This window comes from Euleptes europaea, chromosome 7, assembly GCF_029931775.1.
Source record: "Euleptes europaea isolate rEulEur1 chromosome 7, rEulEur1.hap1, whole genome shotgun sequence".
Classification (NCBI taxonomy): Eukaryota; Metazoa; Chordata; class Lepidosauria; order Squamata; family Sphaerodactylidae; genus Euleptes; species Euleptes europaea.
Window position 1 is genome coordinate 21,458,738 of NC_079318.1, and position 15,529 is coordinate 21,474,266.

The following is a 15,529-nucleotide window of genomic DNA, read 5'->3' on the forward strand; positions in this document are numbered from 1 at the left end:
TGCGAAGCATACTAACTTTGGAAACATTGCGCTGTTTGGGGCACATGGGCTTAATTTGTGCCAGGGTTCAACCTCATAATCCGTAGTGCCAATGCTCAGCCAGTGAAATACTCCCATTGAGAACATGCAGAGTATATTTCCTGCTTCACATTATACAGCTAAAATTAGGGAGGAAGATTTCCAAATAGAAACAGGGGATTTCCAGGCAAACCTGCGTCCCCACAGCTTATTTCAGTAACAAAATATCGTGAGGCACTGATAACAACTGTGGAGATGGTCATCCCATGCAGAAATTAGAAATGTTTATGTCCGCTTGCTTCCCCCCATTCCACATACTCAAAGGCCCATTTACACAGGGACTGTGGAGTAAATAGTCTGGGACTACCATCTTTAAATTTTATTTATCTTCATTTATATCCTGCCTTTCTCCCCAATAGAGACTCAAAACAGCTTATGTCAGCCTCCTCGCCTCCATTTTATCCTCACAACAACCTTGTGAGGTAGGTTAGGCTGACAGCGTGTGACTGGTCCAGGGTCACCCAATGACCTTTCGCGGCTTAGTGGTCATTCAAACCTGGGTCTCCCAGATTCTAGTCTGACATTCTAACTACTACATTTAAAATAAAACAAAACACTGTCTTCTGTTGTGTTTGTTTAACTTGCCACAACCCACCTCAAAGGTCCACCTTTTGGGATGGATGTAACTGATCTGAATGAAATGCATCCTTCATGGAGCTGTGATGGGCTAGGGTTTTGTGTTGTGTGTGCACTTAGCAGCCAGCCAGATTTATGCATGAAATGGCCCTAAGTAGACATGGGTAGCTAAAACATCCTTGGCTTGCTTAAGTATATGTTGCTAATTTAAATACCTGTGTAATCCTAAACTTGTTTATCTCTGTAGAAACCTCTGGGAGAGTAATACATTTTAAAGGAACTCTTATAGTGAGAAAAAGGGGAACAAATAATAAAAGATCCCGTTTCTCCTGTCGCTGTAGAGCTCTGACAGAACTGGGAATCAAAATGTCAACGGTCTGCTTTCTCCATCAGGTTTTCTACGCCTTAAGGAAGTTATGTGTGGGTCATCTAATAAACTGGTGCTCTCCAAGTATCAAGGTGATGTGGATTAGGTCCAAAAATGTTCATTTGGAAAAATTCTTCTCTTCTTCCAGATTTTGGTTCAGAAAAACATTAGTTGTCTTTGGACTTCAGAGTCTTTATGATAGCCTTGTCAATATTGTCTCTTGTTGTACAAGTAATACTAAACTATAGCTAATGGTGCCAAAATAAATGATTAAAAGAAGAGCTACTAGAAAAATGGAAATACATTCAAAAGCATCTCTTTCTCTCTCTCTACCCCTGAATAGATGTGCTCACAGATCAGTGAGCAAAGGAAACTGACATGATTTTTAGTGATACCCAGAGCTACTGACCATATTCTGAATAACTTCTGAAGCACAGGCACAGAATCAACATGCTACAGATCTCTGCCAAATAATTTACTTCCATATTCATATATTCCTATCCCGTATATTCATAAGAATGTAACTTTTCCATAGAAACCTTCCTTACTTTTTAAGACACTGATACCGAACAAGTGAGGATCTTTAATTTGCAGTAAGTCACAAACTTTCTGGAAGAGTTCCTGTCCAGTGGCTTTTAGCTGCAAAAACAAAAACAAAAAGAATTTAATTTAAAAGAAATTATAAACAATCTAGTATTTCAATAGGTTGCAGCAGAATTCCCTGGTCTGAGATGATTAATGGACACTTGGATATTCTGATCAGAAAACTAGATGAGGCAAAAAACCAAACTTTTTTTTTGGGGGGGGGGAACTGCCTCATGACCGAGTGTGCCATTGCAACATGACATCAGACAGCATGAACTGAACCCACTGCTGCAAGCATGGTTACAATTTAATTGGAACCAATCATGTCTGGAGTCTTGAGCAATGCCTATTGTTCACATGTCTATTTCCTTCACAATTAATGGGCTTAAAGAAATGTATTGCTCCTTACTTACTCAACAATTGGACACTGGAGATCCAAGTGCAAATCTGATCAACCATATAAGGTCGCTACTTGGTCTTGAGGAACTCACAAACGGTTTTCAGAAATTCTGAATGGGAAGCAGGGTCACAGCTGGAAGCGCCATCCCCAAGCTTATGCACATGGATTAGAACCCAGAATTCTGATTGTGCAAAGTTACACACACACACTCACACACAGAGATGGAGGCAAGTTCTGTATAGACATTCCAATGAATGAACATAGATTTAACACGCCATTGTGATGCCGTGACATGTAAAGCACATCGTACATTAAAAAGGGTTAGCAAAATTGTTGAGTATAACAAAGTGGCGTAAACTCTGTTCTTCCCTTCCCTTTCCCCCCTTCCCTTCTTTGTCCGTTTCCCCTTCTCCTTGTTCCCTCTGTCTCTGTTCCTTGGAGGACCTGGGAATTGCTGGGTTGATGTTGGTCTCCTGAGTATCACCTTAGACCATCCTCACCATCGAGGATATTCTTGTCATTTCTAAGAAGCGGTTATGGAGTTAGGATGCCATCTTGTTAATCTAGAATGGACAACTGGTTTAAAATTGTATGTTTTAATCTTGCGTTTACATTGTAATACATTGTGAGTTGTTATTGTTGGAAGCGGTCCTGAGCCTTGCCTTGCAAGGAAAGGGCAGGGTATAAGTTAAATAAAAAATTTTTTAAAAGTGGCACAGCTCTGAAGATTATACAATTTATGCAGCCTGTAAAAACACCTCAGAACAGGTGCTATACTTTTTTTTCTTGATATTCTGTATTGAACATGAGTCTGTCTGTGTTTATGAGCATTCTTCTTTAGCTAGGAATTAATGTTCCCATTCAACTTTCTCTTTTAACAACTGCTAAGAGCAATCTAGAATCAGAGGTTTAAAAATTCTGTCAAAAAAACCCAGCCTTTCAGGCATCAATATTTAGTCAGCATGCTAAAGAGTCATTTTCGAGACTGAAAACCAACACACAGGAGAAGGTAGGGTTGCCAGGTCCCTCTTCACCACCGGTGGGAGGTTTTTGGGGCAAAGCCTGAGGAGGGTGGGGTTTGGGAGGGACTTAAATGCCATAGAGTCCAATTGCCAATGCGGCCATTTTCTCCAGGTGAACTGATCTCTATCGGCGGAGATCAGTTGTAATAGCAGGAGATCTTCTGCCGCAACCTGGAGGTTGGCAACCCTAGGAGAAGGACTTTGGACAACTTTTTGAAGATTATTTTAAAGACATCACATGCTCAGGAGGAAAGGAGTACAGATTTGATGAGTGCCCGGGAATGCAAACCTACTTAGATCTAAACCTCACCACATAGAACAAGGGCAAGAGTCCAGTAGCACCTTAAAGACTAACAAAAATATTTTCTGGTAGGGTATGAGCTAGAATGTATCTCAAGAAGTGAGCTGTGGCTCACGAAAGCTCATACCCTGCCAGAAAATATTTTTGTTAGTCTTTAAGGTGCTACTGGACTCTTGCCCTTTTCTGCTACTGCAGACAGACTAACACGGCTACCCACTGTGAATTATCTACATAGAACAAGTGACAGAACGTCTGTTTAGTGCACTGGTTCCCAACCAGGGGTCCATGGACACCCAGGGGTCCACGAGAACTAAATTAAGGTCCGCAAAACAAAGTTATAAACCCATAATAAATTAATATTTTCAATTAAAAGTTCTCTATTATAAAAATATATTCAAATATTATTCTAAGTTTAATGTTTAACAGTTATGATTAAAGTTTATTTTCAAATTCTCGGAATTTTTATTTTGAGCCTTGGGGTCCCTGCACCGAACAAAAAAGTCCTAGTGGTCCCTGGTCAAAAAAAGGTTGGGAACCACTGGTTTAGTGGAATATAATATTTCCATGGACATTTTGCAGCAATCGGTACAGGAATGAGCAATTCATGCCCAAATCTCTTGTATATCACGAGAAAGATCTACCTTTGACCTTCTTGAAGCCCAGTCAGTAACCTCCCTTGTTGGAATGGTGCAAGGATTAATCAGGGTTTTACACAGCAGTCTGAAAAAGCAACGACTGATGCAAACCCCATTTGATTATCACTGGAAGCTGAACCAAGATCAGAACTCAGGTTTAGCGAGGCACTTAACATGTGTTAGGCTGCGGGGTCCTTTGTAGCACATGTTATGAGGAAGTAAACTATGCACAAAGTATTTTAATCCTTCTGGAGAAACTTAATCAATGTGTGCAGTAGTAGAGAGAAGGAGGGGGGCAGAGCAGATAAGGAATGTTTATTTTAAGCCTAGTATCTAAGATCGCATTTCTGGAGATAAGAGCCTATCAGAGGAATTCGATCCACCTCTTTCTACTTAGAAAGAAGAGCCGGCCGCCTCATATTGGGATAAACAGGCAAAAACTGATTTTATTAAATTACTTAGTGAGTTATAGAAATTAGCATTTTTTTAATATTTTTATATTTTATAGTAACAAGTTTGAAACTGTCATAGCACTTCTTCGGAAGTCAGGTGAAGGGTCACAAAAGGTGATAGGTGGTAGGAAAAGGGGTATTTTAATAATGATACTTTTAATTGTATTAGTGAATATATATGGATACTCCTGGTTTTTCTTATTGTTACTTTGGTTATTATATTTTGTTGTTGTTGTTGTTGTAACAATTGTTATTTTTTTTCTTTTTTTTCTTGTCTTTTCTTTTTTATGTTATAAAATTTTTTTAAATAAAAAATTATTAAAAAAAAGAAAGAAAAGAAAGAAAGAAGAGCCCTTAGGACATAACCAACTATGGAAGATACTGTAATGATAAAGGTCCATCCAGCGGAGGCATTGAAAAATCCACAATTGGATCCACAGCACCTTTTCTCTTCCTAAATAGCAGAGGAGTTCCTGGATTTGGACCAGGAGACCATGGTGCAGTAGGAAATAGGTTTTAACCCTTTCCCCTGACTGCGGCCACATTGCTGACCCCAAACAGCCCCCCTCCAAGTGCTCTTTGGCCAAATGGAGAAAACAGAGAGATACCACCTGAACGAATTCCCCCAACAGTCCTAACAGCAGCTCCAGAGAGACAACTGAGGGCGGAGAAATGGTGCAGAGAAAAAGTTAATTGCCTCAACTCAATGCTGTGGCCCCGGTCTGGGGCTTCCCATGGCTGCTATCCCCAAAAGGAAAATAGGCCAGGGATCCAATTACAGATTTTACAGTTTCTTGTTATAGTTAAGACTTTATTGGTGCATATTCCAGCATACAATGCTACCCATGACAACTACTTCCAAGCTGCAAATTATATGCAGCAGCTAGGGTTGCCAACCTCTGTCAAGCCTGCTCTCCTCTCTCTGCATTTGGAAGTGTTTTGTCTGCTCGCAGATGCTTTGCTCAAGGATTGTTTACCTAACTGTTGCATTCCTCTCCAGCCTTTGATGCCCGTGGGAGCCTGGCACCGTTAGCCTGGGGTTGCCATGGGTTGCCATGTCAACCTGTACTATCTGGTATGACCTGTATGACCACTATTCCTCCATATATTCTGCTGTATGTCCTTGCCTCCCCATTCCTGCCTTTTTACTTCTGCAAGCTCTGAATACCTGTATGTTTTCCAATAAAGTCAACTCTGCTTTGGACTACCTGCCTGCGGATGTTGCTTTTGGGAGTACTACGGGGACAAGTGCTTACAACCTCCAGGTACTAGCTGGAGATCTCCCGCTATTACAACTGATCTCCAGCCGATAGAGATCAGTTCACCTGGAGAAAATGGCCGCTTTGGCAACTGGACTCTATGGCCTTGAAGTCCCTCCCCTCCCCAAACCCCACCCTCCTCAGGCTCTGCCCCAAAAACCTCCTGCTGGTGGCTAAGAGGGACCTGACAACCCTACCGATTTGTCCAGTTGCGTAGGATACCTTTCAGCTTCTGCAGTCTGAGGATGTGGACAGGATTCTGGGAACTCTGAGACCTACCACCTGCTTGTACAACCCTCACCCCTCCTGGCTGCTTAAATCTGCCCGGGGGGCTGGAGGACAGGGTCCAGGACAGAGAAAATGCCTCAGTGAGGGAGGAGGTGGTCACTCCAGCCTTGACGCGGGCAGTGGTGCATCCACTCCTAAAGAAATCTGCCCTGGCCCCAGGAGAGTTGAAAAACTACCCTCCAGTCTCAAATGTATCATTCCTGAGCAAGGTGATTGAATTAGTGGTGGCTGGCCAACTTCAGAGATTCCTGAATGAAGTGGAAAGTTAGATCCATTCCAATCTGGTTTCAGGCCTGTTTATGAGACTGAAATGGTCTTGGTCGCCCTGGCGGATGACATGCACCAGGAGATGGACAGCAGGAGTGCAATCCTGTTCATTCTCCGGGACCTCTTAGTGCAGGGGTGTCGAACTCAATCATTACGAGGGCCGGATATGACATAAGCGTCACTTGGTCAGGCCAGGCCATGCCTCGCCAGCCCGGATCAAGAGTAGGGGGGTGGCTGCCTTGGCTGGTTCGTGGGCCGGATAAGAGCTCTCAAGGGGCCGGATCCGGCCCCCGGGCCTTATGTTTGACACACCTGTCTTAGTGGTTTTGATACCATAAGTCATGGCATCCTTCTGGATTGCTTTTCAGGACTGGGAGGAATTATTCTATGGTGGTTCTGGTCCTACCTCGAGGGTAGGTTTCAGAGTGTGGTGCTGGGGGACTCTCTCCTCTCCCTCTTGGCCTATGGGGTTCCCCAAGATTCCATCTTGTCCCCTATACTTTTCAACATCTATGCAAAGCTGATGGGAGAGGTCATCCAGAGATTTGGGCTGAGGTGCCACCAATATGCAAATGTTAGCTCTATCTTGTGCTACCAGGTGATCCCAGGGATGCTCTGGAAACTATATGCAGGAACCTGGAGGTAGTTTTGGAATGGATGAGGCTTGCCAGCTCCAGGTTGGGAAATACCTGGAGATTTTGGGGGTAGAGCCTGAGGAAGGCGGAGTTTGGAGAGGAGAGGGACTTCAATGCCATAGAGACCAATTGCCAAAGTGGCCATTTTCTCCTAGGCAACTGATCTCTGTTGCCTGGAGATCGGTTGTAATAGCAGGAGATCTCCAGCCACCACCCAGAAGTTGGTAACCCTCCCCCAAACTCCACCCTCCAAATCTCCAGGAATTTCCTTTCCTTTATCCCTTAGAAGCTCCTTGATCCATTGATCTGGAACAGCATAAATCTAATGTTTGAGGGATATAAGGACTGAAATAAATCTTGCCACTGACAATGTAGCCTTGGAATCCCTGTCACTTAATAAAAAGGCACTATGTCAGACACAGAGGCATTAGATTTATATGTTAAAAGGGGAGAGATATAACGTGATCAAAGTTCCTCATAGAAGCGGCATTCCAAGAGGGCAGGAGCTAATGAATCAATAGAGCCAGAAGAGCAAGGACAAGTATGGTATGTTCTGGGTATGGTATGTTCAAAATCCTGCCCTGCATAACCATAGAGGGGCTAGCATTCAGTCTAGCTAAACAGAAGGCTCTAGAAAGACGAGGAGTTGTCAAATAATAAGTACAAGTGCGGCCAGGAATTTCCAAACCCAGAGCTGGGATCCCTAATTGGAATCCACAAATCAATCGTAAATTATTAAGTGCGTTAAGCCTCCCCTTTGCACTTTGTAGTCTGCCAGTGCCACTGCTCATTAATATGTTATTTTTTTTATTGTTTGCTATTCTCTAAAATACCCCCTTAGCCCTTTATGCTGCTCGTTTTCAAGCTACTTTCAAAGGCCGTGTTACTGGAAAACAGAGTGGGAGAACACAGAACAGCCCCTTTGATAGTATACTTTGATCACGCACAGCTGTGCGTTATCTCCCCTCCAGGGATGGCTTTAAAGTGCTCCGTAGCTTTATATCTGTCAATAGCAACACTTTTAATAAGCTTTGCTTCTTCTGTTGTTTACACATTTATTTTGCAATGCGTGTTTCATTGGCAGCACGGATGAAAAGGGAACAGGCAGGTCTGTGCACGAGAACAAGTTGCTGACCAATTCAGATTGTATATTTTTGAAAGGTGAACAGGTGCATGGCGCATAAAGGGGAGGATCAATTGCCTATTACACAAATGTGAAGAAAATAATACATTCCCCCCCCCACCGCCCCCAGTGACACCAAGGTGGTTTTAAAAGCATGGAAAGTGAGTGTTTTTTAAAGCTTTAACAGAAGAAATTACTACAATATTTCTTTAACATACTACCCCTTGCAGACAGAATTCTTTGATTTCAGTTCACACTTCGGTAGGTTTCTAATTTTTATGGAGACATTGTATGACATAATCACCACTTTATTCTGCCCCAAGCTATAAGGCGGCGGTAAAACTATGGAAAACACAGCTTCCAGAATCAACACAGCTAAACCAACACAGCTCAGTGCCACAGTAAGAAACGTAAACTATTCAATAAGGTCCAAAGTGTGATGAATATTTAATTAACTCAAACGCAAGTGTTCTTTTAATGTTCAAATGGCACAAAACTACTAGAGAAACTAAAAAAAACAATTCAAGGGAGAAACAGCAAACCTCTGAGTCTGATCAGTAAGGCACGGTTTAAACCAATGAAATGTACAAAAACACGTTAAATTCAAGAAAAGAGACACTAGTAGATTCGGTGGTGAGTACCAACTATCCTGAATATCACAGTCTTTCGGGCAGTCAACATATCTCTGAATAATCCAGATTTAATATGCCGAGCTTCACCATTTGCATTAGCTGCCTGAACCCACTCTCGGTAAAATCCCTATTGCGATCTCGGAAGGAAACAGGGAAGCACTCACCCCTACGGCCACGCTGAGCTCCTCTCGGTTCGGCAGGAGGACGCACACTCTCCTGAACTCCAAGGGCATCTTGCTTCGCAGCAGTTGCTTGCTCAGTGCGAAGCCAGTTGTAAACTTCTCATCCCCTCTCCGCCACCGAACGACGCAACGAGCTGCTTCTCAGAACTGAAGCGGGGCTATCTTCTATTCTGCACACCTGGCAAACATAAATCCGTAACGTTTGTTCGCTGAAAGCTACAGGACGAAGCCCGGAACACCAGGAAGCGTGCACATTAAAGGAAATGCTTCAGCTCCATTCCAACTATGACACTAACCGAAGGCTGCATTCATAGTAATACCGTCATAAGTCATTCTAGCATTAGTCAGCTCTTTTGCTGATTAGTGGCTGGTTACGCTACACCGTAGGTGGGAATGCACAGCTCAGGGACGCACTACTGGACCCAAGAAAAAGGCATCTGCAGCACGCATTCCAGTCTTCTGAATCATTCTTTTTGTCCCCCATGCCGAGTATTGTTACCTCTGGATTTTTTTTTTTATTCACTATTTATGTGGACACTTAGCTTTTAAGAACACAGTCTGGTGTGAGTCACTGGAAAGAGTCAGAGAAAGCTGCTCAAGGAGCAACAACACATGGGGGGAAAAAGTCATAAGACTGCAAATTCAATAGTAAATGGCACAACACCAGGGGCAGCATTCCAAAAGGTGAATCAGAGAAAAAGCCGCACGTTCCACTGCGGGTTTAAGATTAGTAGTAAACATGGGAAGAGCCAGAAAGTTTTACTCCGACACCTGATGATTAGACTGGACCAGAGTGGAAATGAATCACACCACAAGTATGCACCGGGCTGTGTAACAAACCAGTCATGGGATCAGTACACCTCTGACTACCAGGTGCCAGGAAGAAGCAGCAGAAGTCGGTTGATTTCATTCCCTGCCTGTAGACTTCCTAGAGGCATCTGGCCAGCCACAACCAATAGGATGCTGGCCTGGAGAGATCCTTGTGCTGGCCTAGAGGGGCTCTTCTTAGGAAACTTTCTCTGGATTCATTTACTTTATTTATAGCCTGCCTTTCTCTTTTTCACCCTGGATGGCCCAGGCTAGCCTGATCTCGTCAGATCTTAGAAGTGACGCCGAGCTGTCCCCAATTAGCATTTGGATGGGGGACCACCAAGAAAGCCCAAGGGCGCTACGTAGAAGCAGGCAATGGCAAACCATCTCTGAACATCTCTTGCCTTGAAAACCCTATGGAGTCTCCATAAGTCAGCTGTGACCGCCACTAAATTATAGGTAACCAATGGAGTGATGGCAGAATGGATGCAATAGGCACACTCTGTCTATCTCCCAATAGTAACTGAGCTGCAGTTTTCTGTACATCCTGATGTTTTCTAGCGTTGCCAGCCTCCAGGTGGGACCTGGGGATCACCCAAAATTAATCTCCAGATGATGGAGATCAGTTCCCAATGAATGCTTTGGAGAGTGGACTCTATGGTATTGTACCTCACTGAGGTCCCTGTCCTCCCTAGGTTCCACCCTCAAATCTCCAGGAGTTTCCCAACCTGTAGCTGGCAGGGGCAGACTTCAGGGGCAGACCCATGCAGAGCTCATTTCAATACTCTAATCTCGAAGTCACATTGGCATGGATCCATGGATCCAGATTGGCAGAGGGCAAGGTAGGGAGCAAACCACCTGCTTCTCACTTACCTTGAAAACCCCTTGCTGGGGTCACCTCACATAAGCTGCGACTTGACAGCACTTTACACACGGCACTTTACAAGGTAAGGAACCATCTTTTGGGTCCTATGAAGAAAGTGTCTGTGTGGTTGTTTTTTGCAGCTGCATTAATTTGCTTCTACAATAATAGAGCTGGGTCCAGTATAACTCCTAGACTTTTAACCAAGTCAGCAGGGGTCAGCTGCACCCCATCAAATGTGGGAAATCCAGTGTCCCTCAAACTTCAGCCTTCTCCACCAGCATTACCTCCATCTTGTCAGGATTCATTTTCAACTTGTTCCCTCTTAGCCATTTAACAAAACCAGTCAGGCAGGGACTCAAGAGGTCTACCACGTCACCAGGCAATTTGGATAAAGAAATATAGAGTGGGGTGTCATCAGCACAGTGATGACAGCCAACTCAAAACGCATGAATGATTTGTCTTAAGGGATTTAGATTGAATCTGAATAGCATGGGGGATAGGACTACGCCTCATGGAACCCCACAGGACAAGTCCCACAATGATGACAACTGGTTTCCAACAGCAACCCTCTGAGTCTGATCAGTAAGGAATGATTTACACCAATCTACAGTACATCCCCTGATACCTACTTCCACCTCTAACCATCTCAACAAGAAGGTCCACAATAAATTCAGAAAGAGCAACAAAGAGGCATGGCCCTTGTCTACTTTTAGACAGAGATCTTCAACTAAAACCACTGGTGCCATCTCCATCCCATAGCATGGCCTGAAACCAGACTGAAAAGAGTCCAGAGCAGATAAGTCATCTAGGAAGACCTGGAGTTGTTCTGCATCAACTATATCATCTTGTCCAGAAAGGGCAAATTAGAGACTGGGTGATAATTGGATAAATCATTCTTCAGTAACAATGCTTTTAGAGTAATGGATGGATGACTGACTGTTTTAGTGGCCAAGAAAAGGTGCCTTGAGTCAGTGCTTGATTTGTGATGGACATCAAGGACTCATTAATGTGACCTGTGCATGATTTCAGCAACCAGGATGGACAACGATCCAGATAACAAGATCAGATCAACATCCATCATCACAACCAGGTGAAATGATCCATAAGTAGACCAAATGATGCACTAGACATTTCTTGTGTCTGAACTGTAACAATCAGCCTTCAAATTGAGACGTATTTGAAAGATTTTATCATAAAATTGTCACAACTAATTACCTGTTCGAGAGAATTTAAAGACTCAGGACAATTTAAAAACTTATGAGTCTGCAGGTGCTGAAATAGTGAGCTTCCTGTAAACTAGCTGATGCAATGACAGCAGAGACTTCAAATTTTTTTGACATAATTGGGCTCCTTAATTATAAAAGGACTGGTGACCTCTGCAGTAGAGAGAAGCTCTGGGGTCAAAGAAGGCTAAAGGATAGATTAATTTCACTTGATTATCATTTTTGGCTATATCTTTTTTAACTCCATCTTGTTGACATTCTGCAATTACCGTATTTTTCCGTGTATAAGAAGCCTCCATGTAAAAGACGACCCCTATATTTTTTAACCCAAAATTAAGAAATCAGGGGTCGTCTTATACATGGGGGTGTACGGAAAAATATGGGTGGAGAAGGGAGCGGGGACCCTGGGAAGGCCAGTTGCTGGCCAGCCAGGGCGACCAGGCTCTTCTCCTGCTCTCTTCCCCACCCGTCAGCTGATGGGCGGTGAAGAGAGCAACCTTCCGTATATAAGAAGACCCCCAATTTTTTTCCAAATATTTTTAGAAAAAAGGGTCGTCTTATACACGGAAAAATACGGTATAGTGAGGCAAGTTCAGACCAACCTGCACTTACCGTCTCCGCAAACAAGAGTAAATTGAACCACACTTTGACACTTCATTCTGGACCTGCTAAACATTTGGTCACTAAAGTGAAAAAAAAAATCACTATGAGAAAAAGGTTATAAACACAAAGCAAGAAGCCAATCAAACGCTGGCTGCTGATGTTGGAACAGCAATTTCTGGTGCAAATGTGGTCACCTGCCCTTCATCACTACATTAGCACCTTGACACGTTTATTTGTTTTTATACATCACAAAGGAGTCTACAGCCACCGTATACCCTTGACCGAAGAACGGGACACTCCTATCTGGAATGGTCATGCTCTTCCACTGAGCAAGCAGCTTTGGGAGGGGCGCACATGGAGTGGTGAGGGAGGTAGGGGACACCCGCCTAGCCAGCCAGATCAGCCGAGTCAACCCTGGCGATCAACGGGGTGACAGATGTCACAGCCAGATCACCCTCACATCCCAAAGGAGTCTATAGAGGCTCCCACCCAAGGCTACACTAAGGTTCATTTTCTGTTTTTCAGGAGGCTGTTTGTTATGCTGTAATAAACAGACCGAAACAAATTACGTGTCAAGGTGTTCCAAATTCTTCCTGAAGAAAAGCCACATTTTTTGACTATGAATTACAAGCAACACATGCACATTTGCTTAGTTGTTACAATAATTTGACTGACTTTTGCTAGTCATACAGAAAGGCAATACATTCAATAAGGCAATGGAGTGCTCTACCTTCCAAACACTGGCATTTTCCCAAGACGCCTTCCCCTTAACCCCAATCCTTTTAAAAGATTTCACAAGGGATAGCCTACACACAGGTCAAACATATATTCACAGTCTTGAGACTATAAACACTTCCTCTATAAAACAAAAGTTGACGTTTCCAGAAGGAGAAGAGTTGGTTTTTTATATGTTGACTTTCTCTACCACTTAAGGGAGTCTCAAACCGGCTTACAATCACCTTCCCTCCCCCTCCCCACAACAGACACCCTGTGAGGTAGGTGGGGCTGAGAGAGCTCTAACAGAGCTGTAACTTGTCCAAGGTCACCCAGCTGGCTTCGTGTGTAGGAGTGAGGAAACAAATCCAGTTCACCAGATTAGCCTCCACCGCTCATGTGGAGGAGTGGGGGATCAAACCCGGTTCTCCAGATCAAAGTCCACCGCTCCAAACCACTGCTCTTAACCACTACATCACACTGGCTCTCTCCAGCATGCTGAATGCTTATTGCTATACTTGTATGATGTAACAGCAGAATTACAGAATATGTTAGCCCTTTTCAGATGTTACAATTACATGAACCAGAACAAGCATGCACATTTCCAAGTGCAATTGCCATTCTGTGTAAACAGGATGGCCTCATGTTGCCCAATTCACACGTAATGGCAAATGCATGCATCAGGAGCATCACAGGTAGCATGAGCGTCCACTGGTGGGCTTCTGGTACACATGGCTATAACATATGAAAAGGGCTCACCGGTCCTGCAGATGGGTGATGGCAGTTTCGGCCCTCCCAGTCAGGTATTATGAACAGCCATCGAGGAACACAGGAAGGCTCCCCTCCTAGACAGTGCTACAATTCAGCTAGCACTGTCCTGTGGTTGCCACACTGACCATCAAGGACATACATAGCCTTAAGAGCACCGCACATTAGGCCTGCATGAACTGGAACCGACCTTTCTCCCCAAATTTGGGATTATCTGGAGAATTCCAAAATGGTTACAAGTCTGAGTCAGATCTGCAAAAATAAAACAACCCATGCTGCGTTTGAAATATTCTGCTTACTGTGGCTCAGCCATATAACATTATGGGAGTCCAGTACATGATGACACACAAATCATAATGGCTGAAAAAGAATAGCCTCAGGGTGAAGGAAGCAGAAACATATACAGCAGAGGAAAGAGTTAGAATTCATTAAGGTTCCTAACCTCCTAACACAGATGTAATCTAAAGGGGAGGCATGTTTCCAGAAATTTCAAGGGATGAAAATATTTTGATGTTGGATTTTCATGATGCCCACTAAAAACAACACACCTTTAAGTAGGTAACCCATAGTAATTAAAAAGTGATGGGCACAGCTTAGAACCCCCAAGGTTGATAAAACAGAATCGATTAATACTGTATCTAGTACATTTCTATACATATGTATCCTTTCTTCAAGATCAGGGCAGTGTACATATCTCTCCCTTCCCCCATTTTATCTTCACAATAACCTTCGACTTGAGAGTGGGTGACTGGTAGGGTTGCCAATCTCCAGGTGGTGGCTGGAGATCTCCAGCCGATAGAGATCAGTTCACCTGGAGAAAATGGCAGCTTTGGTAATTGGACTCTAAGACATTGAAGTCCCTCCCCTCTCCAAACCCTGCCCTCCTCAGGCTCCACCCCCAAAATCTCCAGGTATTTCCCAACCCAGAGCTGGCAACCCTAGTGACTGGCCCAAGATCACCCACGCACCAAGCTGTATGGCAAAGTGTGCATTTGAACCTGGGTTTCCCAGAACCTAGTCTAACGTCAATCATTGCACCAAACCATCACATATGGAACCCAGATTCCACATATTCCTAACTTCAAAAGGTGTGGACAAAAAAGATTAGAATGAGATTATTTTAATCTCATTACATTTCGATGGAGTTACACCTACTGAGCCTCCCTTCTTAAACCAGAATCTTGTTCTGTTAATGACTGAATGACTGGAGGGCAGGGATGCAAGGAAAACTCTCTTCTTCTTCAGACCGATGCTGGAAAGTCAGGTGAGTACCGTGCAACACAAACTAACCCAATTATGAGTCGTAAGAACATAAGAAAAACCCTGCTGGATCAGACCAAGGCCCATCAAGTCCAGCAGTCTGTTCACACAGCGGCCAAACAGGTGCCTCTAGGAAGCCCCCAAACAAAACGACTGCAGCAGCATCCTGCCTGTGTTCCACAGCGCCTCATATAATAGGCATGCTGCTCTGATACTGGAGAGAATAGGTATGCATCATGACTACTATCCATTTTGACTAGTAGCCATGGATAGCCCTGTCCTCCATGAACATGTCCACTCTCCTCTTAAAGCCTTCCAAGTTGGAAGCCATCACCACATCCTGGGGCAGGGAGTTCCACCGTTTAATTAAGTCCACAGACTTGGGCTGGTCTCAACAGCCAACCATTTTGTCTAGTAGCCAGCAAAGTGAGGCTCTCTGATTTACTGATCCATAGAAATACAGTAGGTATATCCCTTTCTAACC

The 15,529-nt window shown here is 43.8% G+C and overlaps 1 protein-coding gene across 2 annotated transcripts in view; it reads right to left on the bottom strand.

Annotated features, from left to right (window-relative positions):
- The window catches only part of FRMD1 (FERM domain containing 1), a 38,251-nt gene extending 29,347 nt beyond the window's left edge, over nt 1-8,904 (bottom strand). For both annotated transcript variants that reach the window (XM_056852787.1, XM_056852785.1), the window contains exons 1-2: nt 8,785-8,904; nt 1,570-1,660 (exon numbers count right to left, since the gene is read on the bottom strand). In XM_056852787.1, coding sequence (XP_056708765.1) covers nt 1,570-1,660; nt 8,785-8,853 — 160 coding nt within the window. In that variant the 5' untranslated portion in view covers nt 8,854-8,904. The remainder of the gene's footprint in view (nt 1-1,569; nt 1,661-8,784) is intronic.
- Between the last annotated feature and the right edge of the window lie 6,625 nt (nt 8,905-15,529).